The 16,009-nt window shown below is 55.3% G+C and overlaps 2 protein-coding genes across 4 annotated transcripts in view; one reads left to right on the top strand and one right to left on the bottom strand.

The window, feature by feature from the left end:
* Nucleotides 1-928: 928 nt before the first annotated feature.
* Nucleotides 929-2,624, bottom strand: TMEM185B (transmembrane protein 185B). The gene has a single exon (XM_065931372.1). It carries the CDS (start codon nucleotides 2,621-2,623, stop codon nucleotides 1,571-1,573), a length of 1,053 nt encoding a protein of 350 aa, XP_065787444.1. The 5' UTR covers nucleotide 2,624; the 3' UTR covers nucleotides 929-1,570.
* A 202-nt stretch (nucleotides 2,625-2,826) lies between these two features.
* The window catches only part of RALB (RAS like proto-oncogene B), a 68,933-nt gene continuing 55,750 nt past the window's right edge, over nucleotides 2,827-16,009 (top strand). Inside the window, exons 1-3 of one of the 3 annotated variants that reach the window (XM_065931375.1) lie at nucleotides 2,833-2,962; nucleotides 5,564-5,652; nucleotides 8,582-8,668. The gene's annotated coding sequence lies outside the window, so the exon portion shown is untranslated. The other 2 variants (XM_065931377.1, XM_065931376.1) reach the window with 2 other exon arrangements.

Here is a 16,009-nt window from a genome sequence, read left to right as displayed (position 1 = left end):
TTAGGAAACATTACACCCACGGCTGCTCAGGTCACCTCCCACATCCTGATAGCTGGCAGGAACCAACTATGTGTGGCTCTGACCTCAGTTCAGCTCTAGGTACTAAACTGAGCTACGGCGCCCTTAGGCTTCCAGGGACCCGGGTTCCAAAGGGCTGGCTTTTGCTGCCAGCTTGTCCTCTCACCAGGCAGACTGTCTACTTAAGTTCATATGGAGCCCAGTAATAATATCAACACTCCTTTTACTTTTAACCTTTTTTTTTTTTTTTTTTAAAGGATAACCTCCTTTTTGAAGGTATTTATTTGTTCTTAGTCAGAAGAACGTTACTCTCCTAGGACATGCTTTTCACCCTTCTAATTCCCTGGTACCACCAGTACCTAGAAAAACTACTTATTTAAAAAATAAACTGAGCTATTATTTCCCTGTCACTGCCCGATCAAGAAAGTTGGGCCTTAAAATAATACTTGAATCTGTTGGCCATTTCAGGTTAAGGTCAACTTCTCTGGCTTTCCAATGACAAGTACAATCATCACTGTATCACAGCCAACTAAGATTCTAAGATTCTTAGAAATGGACAAACCATCTGCTTCTTTTGACTATTCCTGAAGAGATGTTCTTGCCTGTGTGGAAGAATTCAAGGTGCTAAATAACGGTGTCACTTTAGGGTCTGATACCACACTGAGGCATGTCACCTATTCCCAAAGGTCAGTGGTTTCTTCCAAGAGAGACCTCCCAACTGTTAGAATCCTCTAACACCTGACTAGTAAGATCCTCGGGATCTTCAATCCCTGTATTCATGCCTAGAACTGATAAGACCCCACACCAGGTACATATTCATGTTTTAAGCAATTTTTAACATCTGCAGTAGACATATATATCTTCACAAACTTAAAAAAAAAATACTTTAACATAATACACTGCACAAAACTAGAATTCAACATAATATATATTACATTGCTAAAATAGTCATATAAATATGGGTGGGCTCACTACATTAGAAAAATTCACCTATTAGGCTATTAAAGACCAGTATCAGTAAAGCCCAAAGAAAAACTATTTTAACAGCGGAAACACTGACAATAACAACTATGAGGTTTATATGCAAGTGATAGGAAAGAGAATTCTTTACATTTGCTATTATGTCACAGCAGGCACAATCTGAAATACAATTTTACGTTAGCAATGTATAAAAATACTTTTCTAAATACTTTCGATAGGTATAGTACCACTTTAAAAAACCACAGGTAGTTATTCCATTTGGGGACCTACCGGAACAACTCAATTTACTGCTCTCAGCTAGCTCTGCAAGCATGAGCCTAGAAAACAAGTTCCTCACACATGGGGGCACACAGCACGCGTGCGCACACACACCTACACAGTAAAAGAACCTCCTGCATCTCTGGTGAATACTGATGAGTCACTGATAGGCAGCAATTTCAAAGCATGAAATGATGTTTTGAAGCCTGTTTTCAGTTCCAGATTTGGCATGGATGGGCCAAGAGGCCAAAGGAAGGTGGATTTTGTGTGTATATGACTTCTCTTCCACTGGTGGGCACTCCCCAGAAGAGGTTTAATCAGGCATGTCAATATTTAACTTGGGGGGTGGGGGGACATATTTCCCAGGGCTCTGTGTTACCACCACCCTGGCCTTCTTTCCAAACATTGGAGGCATTTTAGGAGCTTCTGAAGCCGACGTTTCTTCAGCATCTTCACTGTCTTCATGATGTAGATCATAGGAAATGTTCCCATATTCTCTTAAAAATGGGAAAATTTCAAGCAGAAACTGACAGAAATCTCTGCGAATACCAAACCACCAATGGTTGCCCCCTTTTCGCCTAAACGTTGTGGCCATAAGTGTGATTAATGAGAGCCAAAGGGGGACGAATATGGAGATGTAGGAGAACATGTTGTGTCCATCCAGCCTGTGCACCAGCAGAACCTCGAAAATGAGCAGGGGCACCACGATCGTTACCCAGCAGATGGCCATGGTCACGTGGGTTCTTCGCTGCTCAGCAACCACATCCAGGGAGCGCAGGAACAGGAGGGACCAGACGATGTAATAGAGGACCACCAGGCAAAGGAACGACATGAGGATCCACAGCGGCACGAACACCACCAGCCACGGCCAGTGGATGATCCGGTCCAGCCTCAGGGCGATGAAGATGAACTGCAGGATGTTGACGGAGCACAGGATCTCCAGCTCCAGGGACCGGTCGTGTCGGAAGCCCCAAACGCAGGCGGCCACGGACACGGGGGACACAAAGAAGAGCGGCATGAAGACCAGCAGCCAGAAGTGGGTCCCCCGCTCCACCCGGTCGCAGACCAGGAGCTCGAACATGAGCAGCAGCAGGTGGATGCCCACGGCGATCAGCATGGCCTTGAACTCCACACAGGCCTCCCCCTCCGTGCGGTAGCGCGGGTTTCGCGCCCAAACGCCCGCGCCGACAGAGGCGCCCGCGAGGACCAGAAGCTTCCACAACCAGATGGGGGCGAACACGGCCCAGCAGCTCCACTGGATGACGCCGTCCAGTCGCAGGGGCAGCAGCACGGAGAAGAGCAGCAGGCAAGCGTAGATGAGGAACTTACTCGGGTTGAAGTCCTGGAACAGGCCCCTGGGGTTCATGGCCAGGCCGCTGCCTGCCTTCGGGCGGGCGCCGCCTCTGCGCCGGTCCCGGACCCGCCGCCTTGCCGGCTAGCCCCGGCCCGCTCTGGGTGGACAGCGGCCGGGCGCCGGCCGGGACCGGCTTCCGGCCGGCGGCACCTAGAGGCCGAAACACGTGCGCGCGCGGTCACGTGGCCTGGCCGGAAGCGCGGTGGGCGGGGCGCCCGCGCCGGCGCTCTCCCCGCGACCCGAGAGGCCGGGCGGCGCGGGGCGTCCGTGAGCGGGGCTAGCGGCAGCCCCGCCGCCCGCCTTCACGCTGTACCCATTTGGAAAGCAGCTACTGCGTTTGGCGCGGGAAGGGTACGGGCAGAGGGTTCTGGCCGGGTTCCTGGCGCGCTGGTGACTCCCTGGCCGGTCCGTTGCTAGCGAGCGGGCGGCGACCTCGGGCGGCCGCTTCCTGGCGGCGTCGGGAGGAGGGAGGCGGGAGTGAGCTCACATCCTCCGGCCGAGCCGGGGGCGGGGCCGAGGGGCGGTAGGGGGCGGGGCTCAGCCCGGGGGCAGGGCTCAGCCCAGGGGCGGGGCTCAGTCCGGGGGGCGGGGCTCAGCCCGGGGGCGGGGCTCAGCCCGGGGGCGGGGCTCAGCCCGGGGGCGGGGCTCAGCCCAGGGGGCGGGACCGGAGGGTGGCAGGCGCGGCCTGCCGCGGGTGCCCCACCTCTGCCCGCAGCCCACCCGGGGGCTCAGGCGCCGGCGGGGAGGCTTGGGCGCCCGCTGCGCTGATGGCGGACGGCGTGGGAGCGAGCTGGGCGGGGGCCGGGGAGTGTGGGAGTTTGTGGGCGCGGGCGTGGGCGCCGCTGGCTGAATGCACAGGGCGGGTGTGTGCGCGCGCGGGAGGCGGTGGGCTTGTGCCTGCGCGGAGAGACGCTCGTGTGTGCGATCAGCGCCCGGGTTGTGCCTGGAACGGGCGGCTTCCGGGGCTGGACCGCACCGGGCGGGCGGCCGGCCGTTCTCCGGCCGTCTATTAGGTGGCCGAGGCAGGGTGCCGGGGTGGCTCAACCCGGAGGTGGAGGGTGGGCGCTGGAAGGGCACTAGACCCTTCAGGGTCCGTTGGCAAAGTTGCGACAAGCAGGTGCTTCCTGCCGCTGGTCATCCGGCAGCTTAGAGCAGAATGGAGACTCCGATTGAGTCCCTCATCCTCGTTTGACTTGTCTGGTCCTGCCTTAGTCTGATTCTCGCAGATACTGCTGGGGCCAGGGGCTGGAGCCAGAGGTCAAGAAATCTGGCTTCCAGTTCTGGTCCTGCCACCCAGCCGCTGAGAAACCTGGGCAGGACTTGTGCTGTCTTGTCCTCAGGGGTCCTGGGCTGTAAGTTGGGGGCCGGCCGTGGTGGTGTCCAGGACCCCCTCTTGCCAGCTGCGCCGACGCTGGAGGCCCCTCCCTGCCTTCCTCATGCTCCCTCTCCAGAGCCCTGGCTGCTCGCCCTTCCTGCCCTCCAGCTCCCGTAGAATCTGCCACATTCAAGTGCTGGGCTCTGAGCCAGTCAATGGGACTTGGCTGATGTGGGGTCTCCCAAGGAAGGGGTTCCGGAGAGAAAAGAGGGGGCCATGGTCCAGATTCAGGAGCCAGCCTTCCCCAGTCCGCTTCCAAGTTGGTGAAGCCTGGTGAGGGGTGGACAGTCCCATCTCTCAAAGCTCTCCCACAGCTTCACCACCCTCCCCTCAGCCAGGCCAGTTGGGTGGTCCTCAGGCAAGGGACTCCAGCTGAGTGGGCCTTGATCTCAGACTCCAGTCCTCAGGGCCCCTTGTTTGTTAGGACCCCTTGGGAGTCACTGTGGGAAGACTGTTGACTATGTGGACACCAGGTTCACCCTTCACCCCTTCCTCCCAGGCTCCAGTCCATCTGTTTTGCATCCTGGTTTTTCTTTTACTGTTTCCTTTCAAGGAGGGATTTGTCAGCTAAAACAAAATTTAAAATTCAAAACCCCTCTGCCAGTCCGACTACAAAATGGGCTGATAATAGCACTTAAGACCATTTTGAGGTTGAGATGAATCCATACATGGAAAACACTTTGCATTTAGAGAAATGCAAGCCACTAATATTTACCACACTGGGGCAAGTAAATCCTTTACGGGTGGGGCTGACTGGCAGCCCCCCAGGGAGGCGGTGGCCGGGCCAAGTCTTCTGGACCCTGTTAGAATGGGCAGAAATCCTGTAGCCAGGTGACCTCAGGGTCATCTGTCTTTACCATCTTTGTGGCAGAGGTTGGAGTTCGGAGTATATTGTCCCATACTTTACTGTCTTTGTGGCAGAGGTTGGAGTTCGGAGTATATTGTCCCATACTTTACTGTCTTTGTGGCAGAGGTTGGAGTTTGGAGTATGTTGTCCCATCTCTGCAGCTCCTCAGGACAGGCACCTGGTTCTCTCCCTCCAGGAAGGGGGGATCATACGATGGCCCCTCACGGTCCAATGAGTCCTTGTTGCCCCCTCCTGAGGGGGTCAGAGCCTGCTTATGGGTTTGAGGTGGAGCCACAGAGAGGCTACTGTCTGCTGCCCCGGCAGCCAGCTTTCCTGGGCCCCCAGGCCTGGACCCTCAGTTCTGAACAAGACTCCTCTCCTTTGCTGTTTTCCCTGATGTGGTTAGGGTCTCAAGGACCTCCCCCTGACTTTACGTTGACCCTTCAAGCTAACAGAGGCTGTTTGTTCTGTGCCAGGTGCTGACCACCCAGCCATCTCGAGGCTGGCAGACACCCCAGGGTGTAAATGCCCTGGTCCCCCAGTGCAGGCCTGTCATGCTGATTCTGGGCGGCGGCCTACAGTGTGTCTCTGTCGCATGATCTCAGCGCTGCTCAGCATCCTCGGCTGGCCTGGGAGGCCCCCGAGCTTGCCCTGGCCCACCTGTGGTCCCCTGCCAGGCTGCTGCCCTCCCTCAGAGCTTGCCGTGCTGATCTCTGCGTTTTCTGTTCAGGGCCAGCCCACTACCCCAGCCTCCCTCCCTGCGGAGCTACCAAGACCCAAGGCACGGCTTCCGTCCCGGGAAAACATTCTCGACTTCTGGTGGGTTGATGACCCTTCTCTGACCTCCCTTCACTTCAGGGGCTTAGTTCCTGGGGGGCGTCTTTCACTGGTTTGAAAAGACTGTTTGGCCATCTTTTTCTCCATGAGATTGGAGCTTGGACCCCTGGAGAGCACTTCTGTTGCAGCTGGTGCTTGAGGGAAGTCGGTTGAGTGAATGAGTCCATTTGCACCTGCTCAGGACGGTGCTTCCCTGCCCCCTGGCTCTGAGCATGTGGGGTCAGCAGCCAGGCCCAGGCCCCAGGACAGCATCATGGGCCCTGTGCTCTCCCTTCCTCCTCCCCCGACCCTTCTTTCCAACTCGGCATAACCGCAGCCGCTCACAACAGGGCTCAGGAGCCTGGGCACAGGGTGCGCAGCGGGTTCTCTGTTCAAGTCTCACAGGCCAGAATCGAGGGCCTCGTTCCCATCTGAAAGGCCCTGATGAGAATCAGCTTCTGGGTTCATTTAGCTTCTCTGCATTCCGTTCCCTGGAGCTGTGCCAGCTGTCAGCCAGGGGTGGCTCTGGGTCACCGATTCCTGGGCAGTGGCCCCCTTCACGGCCACCAGCATTGGGTTGAGTCATTCTTCCACTTTGAATCACTGTGGCTCATCCTCCTGCTGCATCTCTGCTGCCTTTTCTGTTTTCAAGGACTCATGATCGCATTGGGCCCTGCTGGATGGTCAGTTCTCCTGAGCAGCTGGGACCAGGGCAGGAGTCTGGCCCCAGGAGACAGGGTCCCCCTCTGACTGTCCTCCTAGTAGTGACTTGGGCCAGAGAATGATCTGTACAGAAGGCCCAGGGACATTTCCCCTTTCAGACCCATTTGGGTTTGCGCAGCTCAGCTTCTTCTCGAGGCCACAGCCCCCACGGCCCTTTGTGCCCCTCTTGGCGCCCCGGCGCTCTGTGGTCCCCTCCATCTCCCAGGCCAGCTTGTGAACCCTGGCACTGTGGTCCCCAAGCTCCGTGACCTTGGCAGGTATTCCCACCTCCGGTCCGTCAGTGAGATGGAGATGAACTCATAGAATTGTAAGTGTAAACAATGTAGAAGAACTCAGAACGAACTCACTTACCCCATCCTGCTGCTGGCCTTGGTCTCTGTTTTGGCTTTAGAGGAGGCGTCCCTCCTTCAAGAAGCCTGTCTTCCCTGCCATGCGGTCAGTCCTGGGGCTCACACCCCCAGGCATTGGGGCCCTATCTTTGCTTGCCTGGCTGTTCCTGGCGCCCCGAGGGCAGGGCCCTCTTGCGCTCAGGACTGTATGCAGCAGATGTGTCCAGGAAGGCACAGGCAGGCAAGAAGGATGCAGCTGATGTGGCAGCTTTCCTGTGTGCTGAGCGATGGAGCAGAGCAGCTTGTCTAAGGCTCAGAGATGCTGCATTTACAGGGAGGCGTCTGGGCCCCCAGGAGTGCGCCCCGGAGAACCCCAGCCCTGCAGCTGCGCTGGGCTCAGTATTTCAGAGCTCCGTATTATCTGAAGTTCACGTGGTGGCAGAGGCATGACCTTCATTTCACAGATGGGGAAACTAGACGCAACCATAGTTTTCTGCCGAATTTTCAGCTGCAGACTTTTTCCTGAGTCCTGCTGTTGGCCCAGCTGGTAGCCTGGCCCTGTGCAGCGGCTCAGTCCAGTGAGAATGGGCCCACTGAAGAGCCAGACTCTCTGATTGAGGCCCCTGGAGGCTTAGGCTCACGTTTTAGCAGATTTTCCTCAACTTGTGTATTTAACAAATACGTATCCAGCATCTGCCCCATCACCTGGGCCCCATCCTGACGTGGGATGCAACTGTGCACAGCGCTGACTACTCCCTTGCTGCCCCCTTCCCAGTTCAGGAGGCCCCTCCGAGAAGCCCTCCCTGACCCTCCCTCCCTATGTGCATCACCCTGTTCTGCCTCTCCTGTTTCCTCTGTGACCACTGAATACATGCTTGCTTTAGGAAAATCTGGAAAATGAGTTGTTTAGAGAGAGGGGGAGAAAGCTCTCATCTTACTACCTACACAAAATCACTATTAACATTTTAGTGTAGTTCGTTCCACATGGTCGCCTCTGCAAAAGACATGTCATTATCTACGTACCATTTTAGTCTTCTTTTTTGCTTACATTAATCCTGCAACTCACTTATTTTCACATCTCTGAGTCATGCATTGACGGCTCAACTGACGGTGTCTTACAGGCACTGTCAGCCCGTTTTGAAATCCAGCTCTTCCGAAGGGGGTTCTGTTGACTTCTGATGGTCGCCTGGGGGGGCGCTGTCAACTTGAGAGCGCTTGGCATTAAATTTCACATACATTCAGTTGCAACTCGTGGTGTTTTTTAGGCCGTGGCGTTAGTGCAAACTCAGACTCCAGCCTGCCTGAGTCCTGGCTTGTTCAGGTTCTCAAGGCTACTTTTGTTGCCTCCCTACATCTCGGGTCAAAGTCGAATGCCGTTTCTCTCTGACAGGGCTGTTTATCATTCCCCTTCCATGCAGGGAATAGCCCTTGGTGGCGGGGCGCGGGGGGGTGGTCCCAGTTTTACTTAGATGCCTCTTACTAGCTGCCCCAGCCTGAGATTTTGTCTTGGTGATACATGAAACAGTGGTTTGTCTTACAGTCAGTGATGTCTCCAAGGTGATGAAGTAACATAAAGAGAACCATCTCAGGTCCCCATAGCTTCGTCATGAGCGCCTTTCTCGTGGCCCCGCAGGGTTGCCCCTCGCTTTCCTCACCTGTTCCCTTACTGCATCTTGGGGTCCTTCCTGTTCTTTTCTAAGAGAAGAGGGGCTCTTGTCTCTCTCACTCCACGCAGCTTCTTCTGCACTCAGTTTCTTATGGGTAATTCCCAAAAATCGAATTGCTGGATTGAAGGAATGAGTATTCCTAAGGCTCTTGACATATAAAGTCTAGTGTTTTTAAAGATTGAGTGTTTTTCTTTCTTCTGGTTGTCTTTGCAGAAACAGACTTAGTACGAATCTGCCACTACGGAGAGCAGCTGGTCAAGTCTGTAAAACTCCACAAAGGTGAAGGACAACGCTAACAAGGTAAAAAGGCCCCAGTCACATGGAGACTCAGGTATCGGGCTGCATAAGACTGAAAGTCAACTAAAAACCAGGACTGGTTTTGACATGTGTGTGTATGGGGTCAGTGGCTTATTTGGGGTCAATCACAGTAATCGCCAAATATTAGGAACCCATAAACCGAGCCCTGGGATTATTTAATTTGTTGTTGTTATTGTTTAGTTGCTGACTCGTGTCTGACTCTTTGTGACCCCAGGGACTGCAGCACGCCAGGCTTCCCTGTCTTTCACCATCTCCCAGAGTTTCCTCAAACTCTTGTCCATTGAGCTGGTGATGCCATCCAGTCATCTCCTCCTCTGTCACTGCCTTCTCCTCCTGCCCCAAATCGTTCCAGCATCAGGGTCTTTTCCAAATTCCACTTTATTCTGAGGCATCCAAATATATTTAAACTTCATTAATTCACATGTTTTTTTTGTAGTTGTGGTCAAGAAGCTTCCTGAACGATGGGATATTGTTCAAAAAATGGTAGGCCACTCAAAATCCACTGTTTGTACTTAAATCGGCACTCCCAGAATATTTTCAGCAGTTCGCATGTGAAATCTAAGTCTGCTTCTCCCAGTCTCGTGTACACTGTTAATTTACTGCCCCAAAAGTCTTCTATGGCATAGGGTTAATCCTCACTCCTCTTCTCACCTGGCTTTGCCATAAAGTGTGGGAGCATGTGTCGTGCGTGGATGATGTGTTTACTGGGGCAGAAGCAAGACATTTGTCAGCTTTAAATCATGATTTCACTCTGGAGTCCCTCTCGTTCTTCCACTAACTGGTGCAAAGTAGCAAATGATAGTAAACCACCAAGTACAAGAAATGCCTCTGCCTGTCACCCAGGGACCCCAGGAACTGGATGAGGTTCTTGCCTTCAGGGGGCCATGAGTCTGGCCTGCCCGGTACACGGAGACTGGGTCACAGGGTGGAGTCTCCCTGCCACAAAGCTTTGGCAGCTGCTCATTTCTCAGGACCGAAGCCCAGCGCCTTCCCGTGCCCTTTGGGGCCTGGTTTACCAGCCTCCCTCCTCCCATCTCTCTGGCCTCAGGGGCATCCTGGGTTTGCATGTCTGTGCACACCCTTTCGGGGGCTGCTCTGCGCTCGGGCTCAGGCCATCCACAGTCACTCTGCCGTGGGCACCTCCCAGGACGCTTGCGTGCCGGGCCCTGTGGCCTTGACCCCAAGGACTGCTTACTCAGCCACACAGTCACACGGCTCAGACATGACACACGGGGCAACCCTTGGGGAGCCAGAGAGTGGACCAGAGGTCCCTGGGCTGAAGCTAATTAAACGTCAGCTGAAAATGAGAGAAAGAGAAGCGTTGGAAATAAGCTATCGGGTGAAGACCAGGCCGGCTGGGTGATGGGGAAGAAGGATGCTGGAACAGAACCCTGAACTAGACGGATGCAGGAGGCCCCTGGTGGATTTAAGCATGAACCACAGAAGGGACCACCTGGATGCAAGGCTCAGCTCTGTCATTTATGCAGATGTGTGTCCTTGACCAGACGACCCAGCGTCTGTGAAATGGGGATGATGACTTTGCCCCTCATAGGATAAAGGCAGGCTGAGAGATGCAGGGCTGTCACATTTGGGCGACGACCACGCTGTGTGTGTACCCGCCGCTGGCCCTCTCACCTGAGCTGAGGCTCAGAGAAGGGCGTCTTCGCAGGAAGTGAAGGGGAGGGGGTCACAGGTAACAACCAGAGGGGAACTTCGGCTCGGTGGCGTAACTCAACCCCGGTGACTGCCGCTCAGTCACGTCTCCGCCTGGACCCAGGTCTGCTTTATCAGTGAGAGGGAGCGGACAGGACTGGGCTCTCCCAGTGCAGCGCTGCTGGCTACACAAGCAGATCCCTCAACTCAGCCCCAGCGCCCGAATCCGAGTCCTCGCAGCTTGGGTTCGGAATCCAGAGTTTTTTTAAAGCTCCCTGGATGATTCCAGCGTGCTGCAAGCTTTCAGAACCCCCAGCCAGCTGACCCCTGACAGGTTATCTTAGTCTTTGTTGGTAGGTTTAGTTGCTAAGTCGTGTCCGACTCTTCACGACCCTGTGGACTGTAGCCCACCGGGCTCCTCTGCCCATGGGATCCTCCAGGCAAGAATACTGGAGTGGGTTGCCATTCCCTTCTCCAGGGGATCTTCCCCTCCCAGGGGTTGAACCTGGGCCTCCTGCAGTGCAGGCGGCTTCTTTACCCACCAGGGGTTGCTCCTTAGAGCCTGTGTTTCTGTCCCCATCAAATGCCCTGTGCCGCCATGGGAGCGCCTGGCCCAGAACTCACCCCTGTCATCAGAGATGGGGCCCAGAACTCACCCATCAGAGATGGGTCCCCCGGTCTGACTCAGGTGATGAAACAGCAAGGCGGGGGGATCACTAAGTCTGGAACTGAGTCTCTAGCCGCCGCCCAGGGCCCTGCCGTGGCGGTCGTCTTTGATGAGAGGAAAACAGCAAGCTTCAGACCTGGGCTGCTTTCTCACCGTGGATCAGCTGACTGTAAATGGAAAATGTGTTTTTGAGGCTGGAGATACATCACAGTAGCAGTCCCCCAAACTTTTTGGCGCAAGGAACTGGTTTCGCTGAAGATAATTTTTCCATGGATGGCTAGGGGGTAGGGGGAGATGGTTACAGGGTAATCCTCGCACAGCCGTGGGGAGCGGCTGTAAATACAGATGAAGCTTGGCGCGCTCGCCCACCATTCACCTGCTGTGAGACTCAGGTCCTAACAGGCCATGGACTGGTTCTGGGGTTGGGGATCCCTGAATTACAGGACAAAAGCCAAGACCAAGCAATCCCTCCTTTTATAGCAAAGAAGATGAAATTCTGCAGGGTTCCTGTTGGCCTGGCTTTTTGTCTTGTAAGAACATAAAAATTATTTACCATCGTTGAGGTTCTTTCTGAATTGCCGGAAACAGCTATAAACTTTCTGGTGTTATCTGGGGAGCCGTCAGGGCAATGAGTTTCTGCTCACATGATGAATTCCTATTGCAGATCAGCACTGGCAGATTTCCCCCATGAAGACAGATAATTTCTTGAACCCCAAGTGCTTTTACAGAGCAGAGGTTGGAGAAAAGAGGTTTTACTTTACAGTTTCTAAGTGGGTGATTTTTAAAACTCAGTGAAATGGTTTTACTGGCTATCAGGCCCATCACAACAGATGTATCAGCAAAAGGGAATGCCGTCAAGTACACGGTTGGGAGCTGGGGTGTGTGGGGGGCAGAGGTATGAAGAAGACCTAGGATTTTTTTTTTTTTTAATGAAAAAACAGATACACATTTAGAAGTAAATAGCAGGCGTTTGGGGCTGAGAGGGTCTCTGGAAGCAAGAGGCCAGAAAGCAGTTTTCACTGTCACGTACAATGACGGTGGCCATGGCAGTGATGTCAGTAGGAAGAACTTGCTTTATTCACGTGGGGGAGGGGGAGGTTCGCCCACATTCCCGGGAGGACAGTGATGCTCAGAGAGACCAAGTGCCTGGCCAGGGTCACAGCCGACTTGTGCACCCTGGGGTCACCGTGCAGCGCTGCCTTATCTGCACAGAGAGCAGGGAGGAGACAGAACATCATTCTGGCTTGCGCTAAGTCAGATGTACTCCTAGGAAAAATCCCAGAGGGATGCTGACAAACAGCTGGTGAGAAGTTGTTTTTCAGGAATCATTTCCTGAATGACCATGTCTCACCATTAAGGAAACAAAGTGTGTACTGACCTCTGGTGAACAGAAAGGAGTGGATAAGAACCCCTTTTCTGACATCATAACACAGGTGGTGCTTCTGGGTGGGATTTTGAGCAGATGCTGAGAAGGGTCTTTGTCCTTCCCGCAAGGCCCGGGTTGCTGGGAGTCCTGCTCACCCGTCTGGGTCTCAGCCGCCGGGGGGGGGGGGAGGGGGGCACTCCTGACGAGCTGGTTTTTCTCCTTTTCTTGTGAGTTGACATTCCTGTTTCTATCCCAGGGAGCGCCGGTCCAACCAGCAGACTGCCTGCTTCCCGTGGGCAAGGCTCTGACCTCGGTGTTGCCCTCACCTTTCAGGGGAGAGGTCTGCATGGATCACTCCTGCATTTCCACCAGGACCAGGGGAGATGTGGGGGGGGGGGGGGGAGCAGGGCGCAGACCCAGGCTGGGTTTGACTTCTCAGCACACAGCAGGCCCTGACGTCAGGCTGTTCCCTCAGCAGAGCCGGGGAGGGGCATGGCCTGGGGCCCTGCTTCCTCCAGCTCCTTGGTCCACTGTCTTGTGGCCCATCGACTTATCCTACCCCCGTCTCCTGAGCAAGCTGCTTCCTGGCCTTGTGCCCCTGGGCGGCTTCCCTGTGTGGTTGGTGGCAGCGCTGTGAGCTCAGGGCTGAACTGTCCCTGGGGCAGCCCTGGTCCAGATCCCACCTTTGCTGCTTACTGGGCACACCACCCAGTCATGGCACCTCTGTTCTCTTTACTGTAAGATGAGGCGATGCAGGGACTCGGGAGGGCAGCCGTGGGACTGGCTGAAGGCAGGCTTGGGAAGCCCTGGAGCAGTCCTGATGCGTGGGGAAGCCGTCCAGAGCTGTTAGCCACCCTCCTGTGTAGAAAGCAGTCTCGCTTCCTTTTATCTTCACGAAGTGAGTCCTTTCAACAGAGCCTGGGCGGGCCGGCTGCCGGCTGCAGTGTTTCCTCACCACCCTGGTCCTTTTCTCTCTCGTCTGCAGCCTTGGAGAAGGGAGTAGGATTTTACTGTCGCTCTGGTGGGACAGTGACTATTTGTGTGTGTACTCAGTTCTGTTCAACTCATTGCTGCCCCAAGGGCTATAGCCTGCCAGGCTCCTCTGTCCCTGGAATTTTCCAGGCAGGAATACTGGAGTGGGTTGCCATTTCCTCCTCCAGGGGATCTTATTTTTTGGGTCTGTGATAAGAACCTGATGACCCGTGTGTGACAGTGGGACTTGCTGTAGCAGTCGGTCCATGAGGGAGGCGGCAGGGCTCACACAGAAATTGTCTGCTGCTGCTCAGAGCCAGGGCCTGTCTCTGGGTGGCAAAGGAGATGGTGGAGACCCATGGTACCAGTGTCCCTACGCCTTGGGCTGGATTCAAGCTTTTTTTTTTTAATTTATTTTATTGACATATAGTTGATTTACAGTGTGATGTTAATTTCTACTGTACGGCAGAGTTACTCAGTTGTACATGTGTATACTTTCTTTTTCATATTCTTTTCCATATGGCTTATCACAGGACATTGAATATAGTTCCCTGTAGGAACTATTCAGTACACAACTACACGGGAGGACCTTGCTGTCTGTCCATTCTGTGTATGACGGTTTGCACCTGCTCATCTGAAAGTCCCAGCCCAGGCCCCCTCCCTGGGCAACCAGAGGCCTGTCCTCTATGTCCGTGATTCTGTGTGTGTCTTATAGACGAGCTCATCTGTGTTATATTTTGCATTTCACATACGAGCGATGTTGTGATATCTTTCTCTGACTTACTTTACTCGGTGGGACGATCTCTGTGTCCATCCATACCGCTGCAGGTGGCATAGTTTTATCCTCTTCTATGGCTGAGTGAGAGTCTCAAGCTTTTAGTTTGCAGTAATCCCTCGTTTGGACTTAGCCGGACTCCTCTTAAGATAAATCGTAGCAGACACTTACAGGGCCTGGGCCAGCCCAGGCACATCGCACAGGTGCGCACATGTGTCTGACAGTTTCAACTTTGGGGTCACGGCCTCCCCACCTAAGCCCTCATAGGACACCCAGGAGTGCTGACTCAGTGGTTGGGTTGTGGAATCCAAAGCCCAGTTGATGTGGGGCTCCAGGGGAAGTCATCTTCCAGCGGCATGGCCAGACCTTCGCACTCTTGTGAGATGGGAGGTGCAGGCTGTGTGCTGCAGCTGTTGCTTGGGATCGGCTGCTGCCAAGCGGCCTGGGCCCCCCACCCCCGAGATGCCTTGTCCCCCTCAGCCATGCCCTCTGCCCACCCAGAGCAGCAGGGCTGAATCCGGGTGAGGAGCTCTCCAGGCAGCTGGGCCTCGGCTGTGCGTTCCCCCAGACCCACGTTTCTCGTGTCCCAAGCAACAGGCGCGCCAGCCCAGGCAGTTCCAGGGCTGCTGGATCGCGTGGTCAAGGTGAGGGCTGAGGTACCAGCTAGGGTTAGAGCCAGCTGCCCGGGGGAGCCTTGCGGCAGAGGCAGTGGCGTGCTGGCCGCCTGGCCTCCGTGCAGCCCGTGTCTGGGGCTGCCCTCTGATGGCTCTGGGACACGTGCAGGGAGCATGACTTGGGACGCCCCCCACATTGTAACAGGCCTCCTCCGTCTGTGGTTGTTCCCTTGGGTCCTTCCTTGGTCAGTGGGCTGACGGCCACTCCCACGTGCAGTGGGGGCATGTACTCCCCGGCAGACAGGTGGGGGTGCAGGGGCTTCTGCAGCCAGTCAGGGGGCTGAGCTTGTTGAATCTGGAACTGGGTACAGATGGTGGGTGGGCCTCAGAGAAAGTCCACCGGGCCCACCCTGGCTCATGCCTGTGTACAGATGGGTATACCCCCCCACACACCCCTCATAGGAGCCCTGACCGCAGTCACGAAGACCAGAGTCGACGATGAGGGAAGCTGAGTCAGGGGCTACCGAGCGTGGGAGGACTCCTGGGGGAGGCAGAGATGGGCTGTGGAATGCTGGTGAGAGTGGCTCTGCCTTCCAGAGCCATCTCTGGAGGCTGGGATGTTCGGGTTTCTCTTGCTGGCCCCGCAGCCCCCTGGGCAGGGCTTTCCATGTGGGGTTGTCAGCAAGGGCTCCTCAACTCTGAAACCACCGCCCACTGCTCCGACATTGCCCCGGGTCCACAGCACGCCATCCTTGCCCTGCTGGACTGGCGAAGCCGCCCTGCCCGCCCCTTCCTGGGCCTCCCTGCCGCCAGCCCTTGTTCCTCTCAGCACCAGCCGGGGGCCTCCTCCTCTCTCACCCTTGTGTTTGGCAGGATCCTCTTGGCTTTTTCTCGCCTGGTTCTGCAAAGCTCCACCTGTCGTGGGACACACCTGGCCACCTGCTTCATTCCGCTGCGTTTCCACTTTGCCTGGAAGTCCTCTGAAAGCCTCTCCCCGTTCAGGGCCTTGGTTTCCTGCTCTGTAAGCCGGGACAGTACCATGTCGGGGATGGAGTATGAAGATGGTTTGCCGTGACCTTCGTGGAGGCGCCTGCACACAGTAGGTGCTAAATAAAGCCATCAGTCTTCCCTGCTCTCCACCAGGCCTGAGGCCGCTCCGGCGGAAAACCCTGGACGAGGGGACACCTGGCCTCTCCGGGCACTGAGGAGCAGACGGTGGGGCGCTCCAGGGAGGGAGGGGAGGCGGAGGGGCGGGAATGACAGGGCGCCCCTCGGG

Source organism: Muntiacus reevesi, chromosome 3 (assembly GCF_963930625.1).
Source record: "Muntiacus reevesi chromosome 3, mMunRee1.1, whole genome shotgun sequence".
Classification (NCBI taxonomy): Eukaryota; Metazoa; Chordata; class Mammalia; order Artiodactyla; family Cervidae; genus Muntiacus; species Muntiacus reevesi.
The sequence above is the reverse complement of the archived record's forward strand: the minus strand, read 5'-3'. Positions and strand labels throughout refer to the sequence as shown.

Excerpts from the sequence above, each read along its gene's own strand:
- TMEM185B (XM_065931372.1), bottom strand. The coding sequence starts at position 2,623 with ATGAACCCCAGGGGCCTGTTCCAGGACTTCAACCCGAGTAAGTTCCTC.